At 38.4% G+C, this 22,556-nt stretch overlaps 1 protein-coding gene across 3 annotated transcripts in view; it reads left to right on the top strand.

The window, feature by feature from the left end:
• The window catches only part of TOM1L1 (target of myb1 like 1 membrane trafficking protein), a 263,459-nt gene that overhangs the window by 173,032 nt on the left and 67,871 nt on the right, over window positions 1–22,556 (top strand). For all 3 annotated transcript variants that reach the window (XM_053708296.1, XM_053708287.1, XM_053708301.1), the window contains 3 exons: window positions 2,019–2,135; window positions 10,253–10,386; window positions 20,764–20,824. In XM_053708296.1, the coding sequence (XP_053564271.1) occupies window positions 2,019–2,135; window positions 10,253–10,386; window positions 20,764–20,824 (312 nt within the window). The remainder of the gene's footprint in view (window positions 1–2,018; window positions 2,136–10,252; window positions 10,387–20,763; window positions 20,825–22,556) is intronic.

Genomic DNA, 22,556 nt, shown 5'->3' with positions numbered 1-22,556 from the left:
TGAACGAATAAACTCCATTTTAAATAAATATGAAGATTTATCAGAATCAATATCTATAGTAGAATCTTCCGAACCGGAAAAAACCTCATCAGAAACAGATAAGTCAGAATGATGGTGGTCACCTAAAAATTCATCAGAAAAATTAGAAGTTTTGAAAGACCTTTTACGTTTATTGGAAGGAGGAATAACAGACAGAGCCTTCTTAATAGAATTAGAAACAAATTCTTTAACTTTAACAGGAACATCCTGAACAACAGATGTTGAAGGAACAACAACAGGTAAAGGATTATTACTAATAGAAACAGAATCCACTTTGGAAAGTTTATCATGACAGCTTTCACAAACCACAGCTGGGGTAACAGATACCACAAGTTTACAACATATACACTTAACTTTGGTAGGTACAGCATCAGGCAACGTCTGTTCATTAGAGGATTTAGATCCGGGGTCAGGATGAGACATCTTGCAATATGTAATAAAAAGAAAAAACATATAAAGCAAAATTATCAAATTCCTTAAAAGACAGTTTCAGGAATGGGAAAGAATGCCAAAATAATAAGCTTCTGGAAACCAGAAGTCATGATAAAAAAATGTTTAAATAAAGTGAGTAAAAGATCCGCCCACATTTTTTGGCGCAAAAAAATGTCTGAATACGCATGCGTAACAGAATACAACTTCCGGTGTAACGTCACCGGAAATGACAATTTTTTGCGCCAAAAAAAGTATGCGCCAAAAAATGACGTAAAAAGAAACATTTTCTGCCCCCGCGAGCCTAACAGCACACGGTAAAAAAATGGTCAAATGAAAATTTTTCAAGGTAAGAAAAAATAAAGTAATGCATTATCCCAATAATGAAACTGACAGTCTGTATAAAAAAGGAATACTGAAAACCCTGAATCAAGGCAAATATAAGTTTATAGACATATATTTAGAACTTTACAAATAAAGTGCCCAACCATTAGCGCAGAGTGTCACAAAGAATAAGATTTACTTACCCCAGGACACTCCTCTACATGTAGTAGATAGCCAAACCAGTACTGAAACGAGAATCAGTAGAGGTAAAGGTATATAGAGTATATCGTCGATCTGAAAAGGGAGGTAGGAGAAGAAATCTCTACGACCGATAACAGAGAACCTATGAAATTGATCCCCTAGAGGTAGACCATTGTATTCGAATAGGCAATACTCTCTTCACATCCCTCTGACATTCACTGCACTTCGAGAGGAAAACCGGGCTTCAACCTGTTGCGAAGCGCATATCAACGAAGAATCTTAAGCACAAACTTACTTCACCACCTCCATAGGAGGCAAAGTTTGTAAAACTGAATTGTGGGTGTGGTGAGGGGTGTATTTATAGGCATTTTAAGGTTTGGGAAGCTTTGCCCCTCCTGGTAGGAATGTATATCCCATACGTCACTAGCTCATGGACTCTTGCTAATTACATGAAAGAAAAATAAATTTATCAGGTAAGCATAAATTATTTTTTTTCTTTCATGATTCAGATAGAGCATGCAATTTTAAGTAACTTTCTAATTTACTCCTATTAACAATTTTTCTTCGTTCTCTTGCTATCTTTATTTAAAAAGCAGGAATGTGATGCATAGGAGCAGGCCCATTATTGGTTGAGAACCTGGGTTATGCTTGCTTATTGGTGGGTAGATGTAAGCCTCCAATAAGCAAGCGCTATCCATGGTGCTGAACCTAAAATGGGCTGGCTGCTAAGATTTACATTCCTGCTTTTAAAATAAAGATAGCAAGAGAATGAAGAAAAATTGATAATAGGAGTAAATTAGAAAGTTGCTTAAAATGTCATGCTCTATCTGAATCATGAAATGTGGGTTCAGTGTCCCTTTAAGTATACGTCACTGCTAACTGCTTTTTTATTATAACAATTAAACAGACTGTTTCATATCCCTTTAAATTTTGATTCTTGTTTATGGGGGAAAAAGATGCACAGAGATTTCCAGTGGGGGATTAGGGTGAGGATGATCACCATGTTTTGTTCTATTTATTTAAAGATTGGAAAATTATACAGTGAGATTGACATGGTAAAAATGAATGTAAAAGTGATGTCAGAGATACTGCTCGAAACTTCACCAGGAACTGAGAAACCTGACGACATGGAGCTTCTACAGGTAATTATTGTAGATCCTTATAATGATAGATGATAGATAGATAAATAAATAGATAGACAGACAGATGATAGATAACCAGATGCTATGATGCATAGACATGCAGATAAAACAGATTGATGAACAGGAAGACAAATGGATGGGCAGATGGACAAATAGACAGGCAGACAGATGCTATGATGCATATGCGGGCAAATAAAAACATATATTATCAATAGATAGATAGATAGATAGATAGATAGACACACAGATTATTAGATTGACAGGCAATCAAACAGGCAGATAGCAACAGAAATATAAGTTTTGGATAGATAGATAGATAGATAGATAGATAGATAGATAGATAGATAGATAGATAGATAGATAGATAGATGGGTAGACAGTCGGACAGACTGACAGGCAGGCAGACAGATGCTATGACGCATTGACACATAGACAGGCAAATAAAAACAGATATATTAGTTTTGGATAGATAGACAGACAGATGTACTGACAGGCAGGCAGAGTGACAGGCAAGCAGGCAGACAGATGCTATGATGGACAGACAGGCAAATAAAACAGATATATTAGTTTTGGATAGATAGACAGACAGATGTACTGACAGGCAGGCAGAGTGACAGGCAAGCAGGCAGACAGATGCTATGATGGACAGACAGGCAAATAAAACAGATATATTAGTTTTGGATGAATAGACAGACAGATGTACTGACAGACAGGCAGACGGACTGACAGGCAAGCAGGCAGACAGATGCTATGATGCATAGACAGGCAAATAATAAAACAGATATATTACTTTTGAATAGATAGACAGATATATAGATAGATAGATAGATAGATATATAGATAGATAGATAGATAGATAGATAAGTAGGCAGACAGATGCTATGACACATAGACAGGTAGATAAAAACAGATATATTAGTTTGGGGGAACAACTGAGAAATGAGAGAGCACTTTCCTATTGAAGTAACTAAGACAATATTTGTAAGCAAACAGCCCACTTGGGCACATATGGCTTTTGGTAATCTTCTCAAGAGCATTGCTAGGTTTTAAATAGACGAGAGAAATCTGCGCACCTGATGTATACAATTATTTGTAGAATAAACATAATAATAATATTACAGCTCTAAGTGTGTATCCATTCCACAATCAGGGAACAGTCATGGGCGCACACTGTTACATTTTTCTTTTTTATATTTTATAAAAAAATAATTGAGGTTCAATTCAAGGCATACAAAATAGAAAAAAATATCAAGAAAATTTGTTTCAAGGCATACAACCAATATGAGCCATAAGATCGCTGCTCCTTAACTCGTCCGGCACCTCTGAGGAGGCGGACAGCAATCCGCCCGATCGGATACAATCGGGTGATTGACACTCCCTGCTAGCGGCCGATTGTCCGCAAATGTTCAGGGGGTGGCATTGCACAAGCATTTCGCTAGAAATGCTTGTGCAGTGATAAATTCCGGCAGTGTATGCTGTCTGCATTTACCAATGTGCGGCGGACATGATCCGCTACATCGGATCATGTCCTCCCACACATTGTTAAATTGGCCCCAAAGTTTCTCAGCAATAATTGTGTAAAATAATATAATGTGTAGTTTAGGTTTTCTACTATATCTGAGTGTAGCTAAGAAAGCATAGTATCACACTAAATAGTTACTATAAACTGTAAAATAACTATATTATTAACACTGAAACTCTAAAAATTAACTAGCAGGAGATTAGGTAAAAATAATCAGAATATACAGTATATCTGGTGCCCTGGTTATTTCTTATATGTATGGTCTCGTCAATCTGAACTCCTATCAAGTAGATTGTCCCAATAAATGCTGTTTGCACATCAAGTAAATTCAGCAAACTAATAGCGTGTACATTTCAATTGGTGAAGCAAAACAAATAGAGAGATAAGAAATACAGCGTATTACCTCTAAAAGTCAATCAAACCGGGAGTTATAATCAATATAGATAATTGTGTGCATATTTGAGAAATATAGCCATATAACTTATATATAGGCAAGCAAATAGAGGGGCGCCTCGTGTGTGTATCTGTAGGTTCAAGAAGTGATATATAAAAGGTGTTGAAAAGGTACTCACATTTTGATAGAGTATACTTATGTGCTGGTAGTGGCAGGCTGATAGATTCAGGGTGCACCAGCTCACCCTCTACCGGTATCAAGAACAGTCTGCAGTATATCTGGATCTTATTTAATCCCAAAGAAGGCTAGGACAAAAATAATTATCCAAAAGCAGGGTGAAAAGTAGCACCAAGGTTACTAAATGGCTGTATTATAAGCAATTCTACCAAACTGCTAAAAGTTAAAAAGTCTTTATTAAAAACACATTTAAAAATAAGAAGCAGCAGGTATATAAGGGGGTATTGTACAGTCCCCTAAGTATATGCAACGCATTTCTCGGCTCTCATACTTGGCTTTTTCATCAGGCATACCTATTACAACAATACAGCTCTTATTTAAAGCTTGAGCTAACCTATAAGGTTCATGATTAAAGAATAAACCACATGTGTAGACTAATTAGTCCACACCTGAACAATTTAAACAACATTGTTTTGTGTCAAAAATGAATACATCCATTTGTTACAATGTCATAAATAAATTCATGGTAAATAAACATTTACACATTTATACACATTTGTATTTCATTTTGTTATGAACAAAATTTTAAATATCTATCCACAAATCTTTACATGCAAGCATGTTTTTTAATTTTTTATATCTTTTGTTTTTAACCCCTCTTTTTCTAAGAGGATAAAACAATTCTGATTGAATAGGGACAAAGAAGTGAGTCTCAATGAGCATACAATCCAAGCCAAAGAGCAGGTGCCCATTTATCTCAAATTGCAGCCATTATAGTCTCCGGCCATCTATATGTCTAACAACAAATGTTATTCAGAGTTTTTTTTAGCATACAGAAAATACAACAGAGAGGCACTGTGCTAGGTACCGTACATAATTATACCATACATAATGTCACACTAAAATCTGAGTCCACAGGAAAATTTCTCCTGTTAGCAAGTCACACTAAATAAACTCTAAGGTTAAAATAACCAAGCCACCCAAGCCGCAGGCAACTGGTGTAATTATGTTCATTTAAGAAAGGTATAATAAATATTCAATTCCATATATAGCTTAAACATTGATTTTATCTTTGCAGATTATTTTTATAGTCAATGTTAGGGCTATAATTTACCAGCAATAGAAACTCATAAAGTAGAAAACACTTTTATGTTACATATAACCAAGTACGATCCACTTGCAGTGTTACTCACAATTTATAATAGAAAGCTATAATTCTCATGTAAAAGGAACTCATAAAATAAATAACACTTTTACATTAGATGTCCAAAAAATCTCTTGCAGCATTACCCACAATGTATAATATAAAGCTAGAATTTTTATGCAATGGGAACTCAGAAGATAGGTAACACTTGTATGGTATCTAGCGAACGTTGAAGCCTCCTGCGACCTTATTCCCAGAATGTAGCATTTGTACTACCTAAGTGCAGAGAAATGGTGTGTATGCAAATAGATTACCAGCCATACTAATCAACGGTATAGAGGAACATAATATGTTCCGCTTGACATCCGCATAGTACAATTATATAGCTGTTCAAGAAAGTCTCATATCTATAGATCTTCATACAGAGGCAGCTAAAGGAACTTAAATAGCAGTGTTCTCAGCAAAGTCTGTCCGATACCGGTTCTAGAATAGCTGCATTCACTTTCTCCCAAAGAAGAGCAAAATAGCTGCACTGTCCGTAGTGAACTAATGTTGGCGGTCTTGAAAAGATCTCCCTCGCCATTCTTCTTCCCCCTTAACAAACTAATGTTGGCAGACTTGAAAAGATCTCCCTCTCCATTCTTCTTCCCCTTAACTACCATGACTAGCACCTCAGGCTTGTTGCTGCTTGTCAGGACTCCAGCTACTCCCAATCAGGACGATTGCATCCTACCAAGTGACTGCTACGAGCAGCTTCACAACAAGCCTCCTCTCGTCTCTCATAGCTGGCCATATGTCCTCATACCACATTGAGGTCTTGGGGACCTGAGCCTCTATAGAATCAGTATTTTTACTTGCCTTAACTGTTGAAGTACTGTAGATATGCAAACAATCTCCGGTTGCAGGGGCCCATTCTTCTGTATATAAGATGTTGTGATCAATCTGGCAGCACACCTCTGGTCTTGAGGTGGTGTTGGCATGCACTTCATACTTCTGCTCCATTAAACATGTCTCCATTTGCTCCCGTCCATTTTCTCACAAGTATAGTGCAGAAGGGGTTGTTTCTACCTCTGGTTGCGCAATCAGCCTGTCAATCCTTTGACAAATTTCATATTAAAATTCCTCCAATAAAGTTGCTAGTTAAAGCTCCTTCATATCTATATTAAAAGTATTGCTCTGGTGGCTTCTCCCAATTAACTTGGGTGGGGGGAATGCAGCAGCCTAAACTCTGCAGTTAGACTATTATTAGATAGCTGTGGTCTTGTTAATAGTGTTGCCCTCGTGGCTTCACTGGATACCATAGGACAGGAATATGATCCTAGCAGGTGCTCTCTAGTCCATCAAATACATCACTGGATAATGGTTTTCACAAGGATCCTAAATAAAAATCTATACTATTGCAGTAACATCTGAGAAAAACTCCAAAATCTATAAGCAATCTAAGAGCTAATGCAATGCATGTCCTGCCGCTCCAGCAGTTAGCTCCACCCCTAAAGTTACATTTTTATTATGATGAGTTATATCAGGGACTGTTTCGGAGATATTTAGTTCAGTCAGTACAGAATTATGCTAAGTTATCATCAGTCACCTGTGACATAGTAATATCCCTGGTTTTTTTTTATTTAAAAAATACCCTAATCTCAGAAATATTAAATTTAATTAATAAAAGCCCAGTATAAAACAATGTACTTAAAGATATTTATTACTCAACTATGTTTCTACCATGTATATAAAAAAGCAACAGTTTAAAATGTTAAAACTGTTCAATTTTAATCTGAAATTAACAAGTTGTATATAACTGTGTACAACTGATCGCAATGACTCGCTCGCTGATAGAAACAACTGATATAGACAACTCCCACAGGAAAAGTGGGTTAATTCAGTGCAGGAATGTTAGTTTGAAAGAAAAGAAAGAACTTGAGAACAAAACTCTATCACACATTATGAAACATTCCCTTTTAGATCGAACATATAACAGTTTGAACATTGTTTCCTTTTAAATATGCTGTAGTTTATAGGCGCAGAGGGCATAACTGACAGAAAGCCTTTTCCAGCCTCTCCAGCTTCACCAGTTCTTGTTATTTTATGCAGTTGATTCATGAAAAAAATGAAGAGGTTAGTGAGCTTAAGGGACTTGGCTTCCTAGAGCCTCATAGGGACTGATGAAGCTACACTAGTCAGCCACAACATTAAAACCACTGACAGGTGAATAACATTTATTATTTTATCACAATGGCACCTGTCAAGGTGTGAGATATATTAGGCAGCAAGTGAACAGTCAGTCCTTGTGTTGGAAGCAGGAAAAATGGGCAAGCAAAAAGATCTTAGTGACTTTCACAAGAGCCAAATAGTGATGGCTAGGCGACTGGGTCAGAGCATCTCCAAAACGGCAAGTCTTGTGAGTTGTTCCCGGTATGTAGTGTTTAGTACCAATCAAAAGCGGTGCAAGGAAGGTCAACCGGTGAACCGGCATCAGGGTCATGGGTACACAAGGCTCATTGATGCATGTGGGGAGCGAAGGCTAGTCCATCTTGTCCGATCACACAGAAAAGCCACTGTAGCTGAAATTGCTGAAAAAAATAATGCTGCCCATGATAGAAAGTTGTCAGAACATACAGTGCATGGCAGTTTGCTGCATATGGGGCTGCGTAGTCACACACCAGTCAGAGTGCCTATGATGACCGCTATCCACCGCTGAAAGCTCCTCTAATGGGGACATGAGCTTCAGAACTGGATCATGGAGAAATGGAAAAAGGTTGAATGGTCTGACTAATCATGTTTTCTTTTAGATCAGGTGGATGGCCAGGTGCGTGTGTGTCGTTTAACTGGAGAAGAGATGGCAGCAGGATGCACTATGGGAAGAAGGCAGGCCGACAGAGGCAGTGTTATGCTCTGGGCAATGTTCTGCTGGGAAACATTGGGTCCTGGCATTCATGTGGAAGTTACTTTGACACGTACCACCTACCTAGAGATTGTTCCAGAAGACATGCACCTCTTCATGGCAATAGTGTTACCTGATGGCAGTGACCTCTTTCAGCAGGATAATGCACCCTGACACACTGCAAAAATTGTTCAAGAATAGTTTGAGTAACATGACAAAGAGTTGACTTGGCCTCCAAATTCCCTCAATCCGATTGATCATCTGTGGGATGTGCTGTTGCAATAAATCCGATCCATGGAGGCCCCAACTCACAACTTTCAGGACTTAAAGGATCTACTGCTAATGTCTTGATGCCAGATACCACAGGACACATTCAGAGGTCTTGTGAAGTGCATGCCTCAATGCATCAGAGCTGTTTTGGCAGCATGAGGGGGACCTACATGATATTTTAGGCAGATGCTTTTAATGTTGATAAAGGCCCACTTATAGGGGCCGAAACGCGTTGACACACAATGGTAAGCCTATTTACAATATCATACAAAGATGGCATAGATATTCTTCACTATTGTTATTTATTTATTTAGGACACTTCAGGATTTTCACAAGGACTTCAAGGATAATCAAGGGATTCGAATTGGGACATACTGGGATACTCCACACACAGCAAGTTTTTTGAATTTTTACTATTACTTTTTCCCATCCCAGATTTTTGGCATTTTTGCACACGTGTTTGCAGATTTTTTATTTTCGCATTTTTTTGTATCTCTGCACATTTTTTGCATTTCCACACATAATTGACTGATCGGCCGACTACTTTTGAGGATATTTTTTTTTTACTTTTTTACTTTGGACTTATAAAAGACATTTATTTCTTTCAGTAGTTTTATTTTAGTCACTCTTGGACATTTTCTATTCCAACTTTATAGGGTTAAATCCTTGTAAGATTGCACCTTATGACACGATCTTTGATATTATACTCGACTAATCATTAATTAGAACGCTCTGTCATCAATATTAGTTTTCAGCAATAATATTGCTAATTTTAGGAACAATATTTTAAACATTGTTTATACATGGATCCATGTTTTTAATTTTAATGTATATTGTATATTTTTTATGTTGGATAGTATTTTAATAAATTTTCATATTTGAGCCAGCTTAGGCTTTTGTTTAAGCACTCTATACACACCCTTTTATTTTATATTCAGTTTTTATAGGTTTGCTAGGAAACCTTTTGTATAGAGCTAAAGGTGATTTTACCTAGTGCTTAGTCTTCCAGTTCTATTACACTTCTCTTATGCACAATCCCAGACAACATCTACTATAGGGAAGTTGTCAGTGTGTACTGGCACTACTCCCCTATCCATTATGGCTACTGGCGGCTCAAGACATTGTGCTGCCTGGGGCCAAACCTAAAGTAATGCTCTTCCAAATCTCTGTGCACTATAGCCTAAACGCAGCCATACTCATTAGCCTAGAGTCCAGCAGAATGAAATGTTACACAAGAGCATGGTTATGCCCAGCTAATGGTCCTATATGAGAGTTTTAGCCAAATTAAGCTCTTCTAATGTGTCAAATGGTTTTGGGTCCTGTGGTCGACCTGCTCTAATTATAGACCCAGCCCTGGCACTGAGGGTATCTTTTAAGGATACTTGGTGATAGATTATCATTCCATACTGGTAATGATAGTTCCACAAAAGAACTGTACTTGCATAACTGTAGCTACTTTGCAAGTTATCATATTCAGTTTGATACAGTAGTATGTGGTATATGAGTAGCAACTGCTTGCAAGACATAGTAGGAAGTAGTGGTGGCCTATACTTTCTATAAAAGCCACAAAAGGAAATTAGTAGTCATATCCTATGGCTTTCACCATAATCCTGCAGCTTTACTGTAACTAGCCGGTTTTATTCTGTTAGAATTTATTGGTTTATTGTCCATTAAGGATGTCTCTTTCAACCCTTGATAAACACAATCTTTTGTCATTGCTACTTTATAGGATCTGCAGAAAGCATGCCAAGAAATGCAGAAGAGAATTCTGAAGCTTTTAGAAACAGTGCAAAATGAGGAAGTCATTATAGAACTGGTGCAAGTAAATGATGATTTGAATAATGTATTCCTAAGATATGAAAGGTAAATTTAAATTTTTATTTTATTTTATTTTTTGTTTGTTTCTTGTTACTACTAATTGTACCTACTGTTCACTGTGCATGAAAGTCTTTATTTCCAATATTCCTGTTTAATTTTATATATATATATATATATATATATATAGAGAGAGAGAGAGAGAGAGAGAGAGAGAGAGAGAGAATTATTCCATTTATGGTACACTCTGAGTTAAAATTCAGAGTTTTATTTCCTACTAAAATATTTAATTATGCATTGTACAAAGGTTGCAATGTACACAAAAAGACATATGCTCAAAACCTTATGTAACCTCCATACTAAATACCCATAACATCAGCAATCAAATATCTATTAGAGACATTAATACTGGTATAAAATATGAGAAAAGAGAACATTATAATTGTAACATGGACTATGTGGTATATTTAATAAAATGCCTTTGTGGGAATGTTTATATAGGGGAGACCACTAGAAAAGTTTTTGAAATAATAAATCAACACAAAAAGTAAGATGCAACACAAACTGAGCCAACTGCAGTTCCAGGTTTTGGAACAGGTTAGTTGTAAGAGAATGGTTGGTGTTATGGGCCGCATATAAATTTATGGCTATGAAAAACACAAATAATATGGGCCAAATTACAAGTGTCACACCAATTTTTGCTTAAGCACTAATTACACTCAAACTAAAAAAATGATCTAGTCTGGGTTAACGTGTGTATTACAAGTTGAAAGTTAGCACGCAATCAAAAGACTCAGGCACGCTAACTTCAGGATATTGTGACGAAGCTGACTCCTCCCCATAGGCTTAAATGGGGCGCATTAAAAGATGCCTTATTAATTAACATTAGGGTGCTAACCCGACACTGCACTATATCAACTCAGCTAAAGCTAAAGGTGTGCTAGGAATACTTTACATTCCTATGTTCTTCACATAGAAGAAAATGTTATTTTTATTTTTAAACAGATCTTTCTATATATCTGATTATTTTTTATGTAAAATATATATCTATACCTATATATCTATAACTATATATCTATATGAATATATAGAGATATAGATAGATATATGAATAGATATTGTATATATACAGATATACTGTATATAGAAATATCTATTTAAAAAAAAAAACCATTTTTCTAAGTGAAGAAAATAGGAATGTATTTATATTCAAAACACATTAAAACATGTTAAAATGAATAAAAATTATGTTACATGTTTCAAGCTGTTTGACTGTAAAGGGCTCAAAAGCAGGGTGGTATAAAAACATAAATTATGCTTACCAGATAATTTCCTTTCCATCTGTATGAGGAGAGTCCACGGCTTCATTCCTTACTTGTGGGAATACTGAACCTGGCCACCAGGAGGAGGCAAAGACACCCCAGCCAAAGGCTTGATACCTCCCCCACTCCCCTCATCCCCCAGTCATTCTGCAGAGGGAACAGTAGGAGAAATATCAAGGTATAAATGGTGCCAGAAGAACAAAAATGTTTGGTCCGCCCAACAGAGGAAATGGGTGGGGGCTGTGGACTCTCCTCATACAGATGGAAAGGAAATTATCTAGTAAGCATAATTTATGTTTTCCATCTTAATATGAGGAGAGTCCATGGCTTCATTCCTTACTTGTGGGAAACATATACCCAAGCTCTAGAGGACACTGAATGAAAATGGGAGGGTAAAACGAGAGGCAGACCCTCTTCTGAGGGCACCACATCCTGCAAAACCTTTCTCCCAAAAGCTGCTTCAGCCGAAGCAAAAATGTCAAACTTGTAAAATTTTGAAAAGGTATGTAAGGAGAATCAGGTAGCCGCCTTACAAATCTGCTCCATAGATGCCTCATTCTTGAAGGCCCAAGAGGAAGCCACTGCTCTAGTAGAGTGAGCCGTAATCCTCTGAGGAGGCTTATGTCCCGCTGTCTCATAAGCTAAGCGAATAATGCTCCTCAACCAATAAGACAAGGAAGTGGACGAGGCTTTCTGCCCCTTACGCTTCCCAGAATAGACAACAAACAAGGAAGAAGTCTGTCTAAACTCCTTAGTGGCTTGAAGATAGAACTTCAAGGCCCGAACCACATCCAAATTATGAAGTAACCGCTCCTTCAAAGAAGAAGGGCTAGGACACAAGGAAGGAACAACAATCTCCTGATTGATTTTGCGATCAGAAACAACCTTAGGAAGAAAACCTAACCCAGTACGAAAAACAGCATTATCAGCATGGAATACTAGGTAAGGGGGCTTACATTGCAAGGCAGCCATCTCAGATACTCTGCCTGCCGAGGCAATAGCCAGTAAAAAAAGAACCTTCCAAAAAAATAATTTAATGTCAAGGCCATGCATAGGCTCAAACGGAGCCCTCTGCAAAACCTTAAGAACAAGATTTAAGCTCCAAGGAGGAGCGCTAGGTCGAAACACAGGTCTGATTCTAGACAGAGCATGAACAAAGGACTGGACGTCTGGAAGCTCAGTGAGCCTCTTGTGCAGTAAAACAGAGCTAGCCAAAAGGCCCTTCTCCAGACCATCCTGGAGAAAAGAAAGAATCCTGGAAACCGTGAACTTATGTCAGGGAAATCCACGCTCTTCACACCAGAATAAGTAGGTCGTCCACACCTTATGATAGATGCGACGAGCAACCGGTTTATGGGCTTGAATGAGAGTATCAATAACTCTCTCAGAAAAACCTCTCTTGGCTAGGACTAAGCGTTCAATCGCCACGCAGTCAGCCTCAGAGAATCTAGATTTTGATGAACAAAAGGACCCAGTTCCAGCAGATCCCTGTGACAAGGTAACCTCCATGGAGGAGAAGATGACATCCCCACTAGATCTGAGAACCCCATCCTTCACGGCACGAGGGAGCAATCAGTATCACAGATGCCTGCTTCTGTTTGATGCGGGCCACTACACGAGGAAGGAGTGGTAACGGCGGGAAAAGGTAGATTAGACTGAACCTCCAAGGCACTGCAAATGCATCTATTAGCTCCGCCTGAGGATCCCTGGACCTCGACCCATATCTGGGTAGCTTGGTATTGAGACAAGATGCCATGAGATCTATGTCCGGCATCCCCCACCTGTTGCATATCTCCGCAAACACTCCGGGATGGAGAGACCATTCCCCCGGATGAAAGGATTGTCTGCTGAGAAAATCCGCTTCCCAGTTGTCCACGCCCAGAATGTGGATCACTGACAGCAAATAGCTGTGGGTCTCCGCCCACTCCAGAATCCGAGATACTTACCTCATTGCTAGGGAGCTTCTCGTCCCCCCCTGATGGTTGATGTAAGCCGCCGAGGTTATGTTGACTGATTGGAATCTGATAAACTGGGTCGAGCCCAGAAGGGGCCAAGCCTTCAGAGCATTGAAGATTGCTTGAAGTTTCAAGATGTTGATTGGGAGGAGGGATTCCTCTCGAGTCCATAGTCCCTGTTCTGTTCTGGCACCCCAAACAGCTCCCCATCCTGAGAGACTCGCGTCCATAGTCACAATCTCCCAGGATGGTCTTAAGAAGGAAGTCCCTTGGGACAGGTGATCTGGACAAAGCCACCAGGAGAGAGATTCTATCGATCTGCTGTCCAGAGAAATCTGTTGAGACAAATCTGAATTGCCGTTCCACTGTCTCTGCATGCATAGCTGAAGAGGTCTGAGATGGAATCTGGCAAAGGGGATGATGTCCATGCAGGACATCATGAGTCCAATTACCTCCATACACTGAGCCACAGGTGGCCTGAAGGAGGTCTGGAGGGCAAGACAATTGGAAGTTTGCTTGTAACGTCTCTGGTCTGTAAGAAATATCCTCATAGATATGGAATCTTTTATCGTACCCAGGAACTCCACCCTGGTACTGGGAATAAGAGAACTCTTTTCTAAGTTTATCTTCCATCCATGAGATCGAAGAAGAGAAAGAAGAGCTTTTGAATGGTCCTCTGCCAGACGACAGGACGGTGCTTGAACCAAAATATCATCAAAGTACGGCACCACTGCAATCCCTCTGGTTCTGGACACTGCGAGCAGAGTCCCTAGAACTTTCGTAAAATTTCTTGGAGCAGTGGCTAGATTGAACAGAAGTCCAATGAACTGGAAGTGCTGGTCCATAAACGCAAATCTTAGGAACTTGAAGTTTTCCTTGTGAATAGGGATGTGAAGGTAGGCATCCTTCAGGTCTATCGTGGTCATGAATTATCCTTCCTGGACTGATGGACCTTATTGTCTCCATCTTGAACGAGGGGACAGACAGGAATTGTTTAAACACTTTAGGTCTAGAATTTGACGAAAAGTACACTCCTTCTTTGGGACCACAAACAGGTTTGAGTAGTATCCCAGACCTCTCTCTGATGGAGGTACTGGTACAATGACCCCCCAGGGCGGAGAGATCCCTCACACACCCTAGAAAAGCCTCCCTCTTTTCTGGCCTTGAAGACAGGTTTGATAAGAGAAATCTGCCCCTTGGAGGATGAGACTTGAAACCTATCCTGTATCCCTGAGCAATGACCTCCAGTACCCATAGGTCTTGCATGTCCCCAAACCAAGCTTCTGAAAAGAGTGATAGTCTGCCCCCTACCAAATCCAAAGCCAGATCGGGGGTCACCCAAATTTGACTCGGCAGACTTCTCATTCTGCTTGGATTTATTTCAGGACTGAGGAAGTTTCCAAGTTCCCTTGGATTGCTCCCTTAAATGGGAGAGAAAGAAGTCTAGTCCGCAGACCAAGATTTCAACCAGAGTGCCCTATGGGCTAGCACAGAAAAATCTGAAGCCTTGGCATTCAGGCGAATAATCTGCATATTTTCATCATAAATAAAAGAATTAGCTACCCTTAGGGCCCTAATTCTTTCCAGGATCGTGTCAAGGGGACCCTCCACCTCGATCAACTCAGTCAAGGAGTCGCACCAGTAGGTAGCCGCTCCCACAACCGCAGCAACAGCCGCTGCTGGTTGGAACAAATATCCTGTATGCTGAAACATTTTTCTTATAGAGTTTCCAGCTTCTTATCCATGGGCTCTTTAAATGACAAACTATACTCGAGATAGCACAGTCTACCTTAGGGACGGAACCCCAGAACTCCAACTGAGAGTCCGGAACTGGGAACAATTTCTTAAAGGAAGAAGAAGGGGAAAAAGAAGAACCTAGTCTTTTCCATTCATTCTTAATAATGTTTGCCATCTTTACGGGAACCGGGAAAGTCTGTGGTACAACCCTGTCCTCGTAGACCTTATCTAATTTAGGAATGCAAGGTTCCTCAGGTTATTAAGGCTCAGGAACCTCTAACGTAGCCAACACCTCCTTTAGCTGAAAGCGTAAGAGTTCAATCCTACATCTAAAGTCTGGTTCCTCCGCAGCTGGAGGCTTAGAGGCAGCAGATTCCGACCCAGAAAGAGCATCCTCTGAAGTATCAGAGGCTCCTTCATCATCGGATAATCTTGTATCAGATAAATCCAATAAGCTAGTAGATGACCCCTGGGAAGGATAGCAATATTTAACCTTTCACTTGCGCTTAGCAGTGCGAGGTAAAGCAATAAAGGCCGCAGACACTGCCATCTGTAACTGTTCAGTAAAGTCTGGTGGTAAAAGGGCCCCCCCAGATGGAGGAATAGGAGTGCTATGGGAAGCTGCATGTGTATTAGGAGATGAATGTAGGGTGCGCACCTCATGGGATGGAGACTCCTCAGACGTAGAAGGCTCAGTAGTACTAAACATATTAGCTTTCTTTGATAAGATTACTTTATCAAGGCATGTGGAATATAATTGAGCAGGTGGGTATACGTGGCCTCCTCACAATATAGACAGGCATTAGCTTTGGGTAAAGAGGGAGTACCCTCTAACGTATCAGAGTCCTTATAAAAAAGGAGAAAAACAAAGATAAATGGCACCTTTATACCTCCAATGGCTGGGGCACTCACCACCTCCTATGACCCAGGCCCAAGAGAGAAACCGGTTTGACCCAGGCCCAAGAGAGAAACCGCTTTGTCTTCAGACACCGCTACGGTCAGGAAGAAGAGAATCACTATGTCCACACCCGGTCACATGGTGCGCCATGCAGGACCGCCCCTGTCCCACTAAAAGGGTGCCAAGCCTAACTGGCTGTGCATCGCTCCAAAGTGAAAGTAAAACCTTTACGTTCCAACATCTGCCTGAGCCACATCTCATACATGTCACAGCATAAACACGATATTAAAAATATGTGATTAATCCCTCCTGTTCAATAATACCCTTCCGGAGACATTAACCCTCGATTCCATTCAGATAAAAGGAGTCACACTGTGACCCTGTCTTCTTGCGTTATCAATTGTGTATAAAAAATTAAACGATCTTACCGGAATCTATGCTGTGGAACAGAAACACAGCCTCTCAAGTTTGACAGTCTTGTAGCATTGCTCCTGACATGGACTTGAGTGATAGAAGCAGGCAGTGAAACTCGTCAACACTGATTGCTTAGGAGCTGTTAATACGAGTCTGGATGGGTTTGCAGAAAGACTCTGCCTGCATCTCCAGACTCTAACATTCGCCAATGCTCTCACTGAGAGGGTGACAAGACTACTTAAAACTCCAGTCCCATTTCGAAGAGTACTACCCTCCATAAGGAACTACTCTGTATCTTCTGACACTTCTCTGCCAACCTCCTGTGACGAAAGGCAAAGAATGACTGGGGGATGTGGGGATTGCGGGAAGTATTTAAGCCTTTGGCTGGGGTGTCTTTGCTTCCTCCTGGTGGCCAGGTTCAGTATTCCCACAAGTAAGGAATGAAGCCGTGGACTCTCCTCATATTTAAATAGAAAGCAATTATTGGTAAAAAAAAAATAGGATTTTTTTTAAAAATAAAATGCTTTTTTTGATGAAAAATCTATCTAAATAAAGTTTCTATTTAATGTACTTTATTCTCCGATGGTTATTCATCCTGAAATAAGGATTTGCTGTAATGGTTAATGTTTTGGTGAATTATTTCCATTAATCCATTGACAACGTCATGCTATCCCAGAGGTTTCTGTCAGATAATTTTTTTATTTTTATTTTCTGTTTAAAAGATACAGTATTCACATATTCTTGGTTTTGTAATTCTCAAAACTGTAAATTTGTGTCTGCAGAAATATCTTGCCTCTTCACATCAAAAATGTTAAAAAAATAAACATACAGAGTTGAGAAATAGACCTTAAAGGGACATAACCCCACTTATTTTTAATGATTCTGATACAGCTTACAATTTTCAGATTTCAGATTTGTACTTTTATCAAATTTGCTTCATTCTCTTGATATCCTTTGTTGAAGGAGCACAATGATATACTGGGAGCTAGTTGAACATATTGAGTGAGCCAATGACAAGAAGCTAGCTAACAGTAGTGCATTGCTCCTGAGTCTACCTACATATGCTTTTCAACCAAAGATACAAAAAGAACAAAGCAAATGAGATAGTAAAAGTAAATTGGAAAGTTTTTTAACATTGCATGCTCTATCTGAATCATAAAAGTTTAATTTTGACTACTGTTGCTGTAATCGTAATGCCATTGTTCCCCTGCAAATCTACGTACAAAGAATACTTACTAAGTTTCAAGAAGCTCAGTGAATTGAAGATTGTTTGGAGCGTTAAAGATCTGCACAAGGACCTAAGTGTGAGGAGGGAGGGGCAAGTAGTAAAAATGAAATATAATATTATTGTTTAATTAAATAAAGCTAGTTAAATTGCTATTATTATGGTAATCATTATTTTTCTCCTTCCAATAAAGTAGAGCTATAAATGGACCCAAATATGAACCTATTAAACTGGAGATATTTCACCTCCCAATAATTTAATTAATTGAAATGATCTAGCTATTTCTAATTGTTTATAACTAAATCCGTATTTTCTGATAAAACTGGAAAAATTATCTGAATTATTATTATTATAAAAATGAAACCTTTATGTAGAAAAGCATGATTTCAAATTATTTAAATTGAGTCTTACCGCTAATTATTTAAATTGTGCTTTAAATCATGATTTAAATCAAATCCACCTTGCTCAAAAATGTATATATGTGTTTATATGTGTTTATATGTTTATGTGTGTGTTATGTGTATATATGTATGTATGTGTGCACATATATACACATATATAGACATGTATACATACACACATACACATATTTAGACATATGTATGTATATATATACTGTATATTGAATCCTTTTCCAGTCAAGCACTTTGTCATATATCATATCCCTTTTTAACCCTTTTAAAACATTTTTAACAATATTAAAATAAATTTTTTTTAAAAAAGTGCATATATGAGTATAATACTTTATTTTATAATTTTTTTGATGTGTTTGGTGAAAAAAATTTTTTAGCCCTTACACTTTACTTAACTTGAGCTAAATGTTGTAGCGCAGTTTGGGCTTTTACTTGAGTCAGCCATTCTAATCCTTCTCTAGTAAATAGGATTTACCATGGACTTGTAATATCAAGTTGTACTCTAATGATAGCACGGTCCAGCGATATTGTGTGCCACTTAATATTGGCACACCACTTGTAATCTGGGCTATATATATATTTGTTTATTTAAATGTCCACATTTTTAGTTCTGCTTTTTCCTGGGGCCATACAATCTAGAGTAGAGGACAGCCAGATGGACATCCCTGATAGAGTATTGTGTACAGTTCTGACCTAACTATATGTAGCTTAAAGGAGAAAAGGGAAAGAGGTGATATGATAGTAACTTTATTTTAAAGGGACATTTAATTTGTTTTGTTCACTTTTTATCCTTTTTTGAAAAGTATTCCTAGGTAGGCTCAGAAGCTTCTGATTGGTGGCTACACATATATGCATCTTGTCAATGACTTTCAGCTAACTCCCAACAGTGCATTAGTGCTCCTTCAACAACGGATACCAACAGAGTGAAGTGAATTAGATAATAGTTGTTTTTAGAATTGTATGTTGTATCTGAATCATGAAAGAAAATGTTTGGGTTTCATGTCCCTTTAAGGGAATCAATGCTGAAAGCATTTTTCAGAAAAAGAGCAACACCTGAACAAGAGGTCATGATGTTATGTTAAAGGGTAGCAGATTCAGGAGAGATTTGCACAGAATAGGTGGTTGATTCATGGGATAAATATAGAGGTTTTAAAAACAAATACTGTCTAGGACTTTAACCTTTTAACGCTGTTATGCCGTTTTATTCTGTCATATTTACACTGGGCTTTAAAGCCGTTATGACGGAATAGAACGTCATAACAAACGGCTGTCCTGAAGCCTTCTGTGCTTCAAGGACTTGATCGCGGTCTGGAGGGCGTTCCTAGGGTTGTAGGGACGCCCCCCAGATGCGATCCAATAATTGAAATCTCGCGATCGTGCACAGGTGTTCCGATGTAGGCACTTTAACCCTGTCACGAAAGGGTTAAGAATGCCTGGGTCTGGGAAAAGCACAAGGCTTTCCTACAATATAAGTGACCTTACACTTTGTAGGACATATAGATATGGAGATATAGATTAAGGTTTGGCAGCAATAAGATGTTTTGGTCAAAAAATATAACTATCCACTTGCAATACCACATTGTATGTTATTCTTTAATGAGGTTACGCAAGACAACGCACCCAGCGCTGCCGAATGCACTACACTTGTAATTTAACTTAAATGTGTAAAATGATAAAAAAATGTATTACTCTATAAAGTATTATAAGTTTCATGTCTCTTTAAAATGCTTCATAAAGGATGTGCTCAGTGCTTATGGTGAGAGTCATCGTAAAAAGTGAACATATGAGAGCATTTCTGCAGAATCAGTGGGTTTCCTTTAGTTGAACTGCATCATGCTTCTAATACAGTCTGTACACACTGAGGCTGCTAAACATTTATTTGCTTAAAGGGACAGTCTAGGCCAAAATAAACTTTCATGATTCAGATAGAGCATGTAATTTTAAACAATTTTCCAATTTACTTTTATCACCAATTTTGCTTTGTTCTCTTGGTATTCTTAGTTGAAAGCTTAACCTAGGAGGTTCATATGCTAATTTCTTAGACCTTGAAGCCCAACTCTTTCAGATTGCATTTTAATAGTTTTTCACCACTGGAGGGTGTTAGTTCACATATTTCATATAGATAACACTGTGCTCGTGCACGAGAAGTTATCTGGGAGCAGGCACTGATTGGCTAGACTGCAAGTCTGTCAAAAGAACTGAAAACAGGGGCAGTTTGCAGAGGCTTAGATACAAGATAATCACAGAGGTTAAAAGTATATTATTATAAATGTGTTGGTTATGCAAAACTGGGGAATGGGTAATAAAGGGATTATCTATCTTTTAAAACAATAAAAATTCTGGTGTAGACTGTCCCTTTAAATCATTTTGTTCCTAATTCAATATTTTAGTTTTGTGGAAGGAAATCTACAGCAGCCTAATGTATCTCATTACATAATATCTGAAATGATCTATCTTGCAGGTTCTCACGAACAAGAGCTAACAGGCCGTCTGTGCTTATGAGGCCAGCTCCGGTCTCAGAGGTAAGATATGACAATGCAAATGTATTAAACCTATGTAAGATGCAGAATAGCTTTTAAATGGACATTTTCCATAAAAATTAAAAAGAGCAGCTTGATTTAAAGGGACACTGAACCCAAATGTTTTCTTTCGTGATTTAGATAGAGCATGCAATTTTAAGCAACTTTATAATTTACTCCTATTATCATTTTTTCTTCTGAGGAGGCGGACACAGATTGTATGAAAGATTGCGTGACACCCCCTGCTAGCGGACAATTGTCTGCAAATCTGCAGGAGGCGGCGTTGCACCAGCAGTTCACAAGAGCTGCTGGTGCAATGCTGAATGCGGAGAGCGTATTGCTCTCCACATTCAGCGATGTCTGTCGGACATGATCCGCTGATCGGATCATGTCGGACAGACATTTCATAAATAGGCCCCACTGACATTACTTAAAGGGATACTGAACTCAAATTTTTTCTTTCGTGATTCAGATAGATCATGCAATTTTAAGCAACTTTCTAATTTACTCCTATTATCAAATGTTCATCATTCTCTTTGTATGTTTATTCGAAAAAGCAAGAATGAAAGTTTAGATACCGGCCCATTTTTGGTGAACAACCTGGGTTGTCCTTGCTGATTGGACAGCACTAAAAATCAAGTGCTGTCCATGGTTCTGAACCAAAAATGTGTTGGCTCCTTAGCTTAGATGACTTCTTTTTCAAATAACTATAGCAAGAGAATGAAGAAAAATTGATAATAAAAGTAAATTAGAAAGTTGCTTAAAATTGCATGCTCTATCTGAATCATGAAAGAAAAAAATTAAGTTCAGTGTCCCTTTAATTCATATTGGATGACATTAACATGAAAGTTTAATTTTGACTTTACTGTCCCTTTAAATACCATATATTGATCAGAGTATCTAATCTCACCACTCTATCAGTGAGTCATACCAAAGTATAAGAAGCATTTATAGTCAATTTTTATTTCAAAAGACAATTAACAACGGTAAAACTCAGTGGGCCAGATTGCGATAGGATTGTTATCATTTGCGCGAAAGCGATATTGGGTGTTCACACTCGTAATACAAGTTGAAAGTAAATGCAAATTTACGCTAGAATGATTACTGCATCCTCAAAGCTCTGGTTAACTGTTTCACTAAACTAAAAGGTGTCACAAAACACATCAAAAATACATTAGAGAGTACAGTTACACTCATAATAACACCATCTTATAAAAATGTGTCCAAAGAAATATTGCACTCAAAGTTATGAGATCTCAGGTGCTTAAAAAACAAGTTAGGCAAAGGGCTTTAACATAGAGATACATACATATACATGTCTAACGATTTATATGTATGTTTATATATATATATGTATATATACACTCACCAGCCACTTTGTTGGGTACACCTGTTCAATTGCTTGGTAACACAAATTGCTAATCAGCCAATCACATGGTACCAACTCAATGCATTTAGGCATCTAGACGTGGTGAAGACGACTTGCTGGAGTTAAAACCGAGCATCACAATGAGGAAGACAGGGGATTTAAGTGATATTGAATGTGGCATGGTTGTTGGTGCCAGACGTGCTGGTCTGAATATTTAAAAAACTGCTGATCTACTAGGATTTTCATGCACAATCATCTCTAGGGTTTACAGTGAATGGTCCGAAATAGAGAAAATATCCCGTGAGCTGCGGTTGTGTGGACGAAAAAACCTTGTTGATGTCAGAGGTCAGAGGAGAATGGGCAGAC

This window comes from Bombina bombina, chromosome 1 (assembly GCF_027579735.1).
Source record: "Bombina bombina isolate aBomBom1 chromosome 1, aBomBom1.pri, whole genome shotgun sequence".
Classification (NCBI taxonomy): domain Eukaryota; kingdom Metazoa; phylum Chordata; class Amphibia; order Anura; family Bombinatoridae; genus Bombina; species Bombina bombina.
The sequence above is the reverse complement of the archived record's forward strand: the minus strand, read 5'-3'. Positions and strand labels throughout refer to the sequence as shown.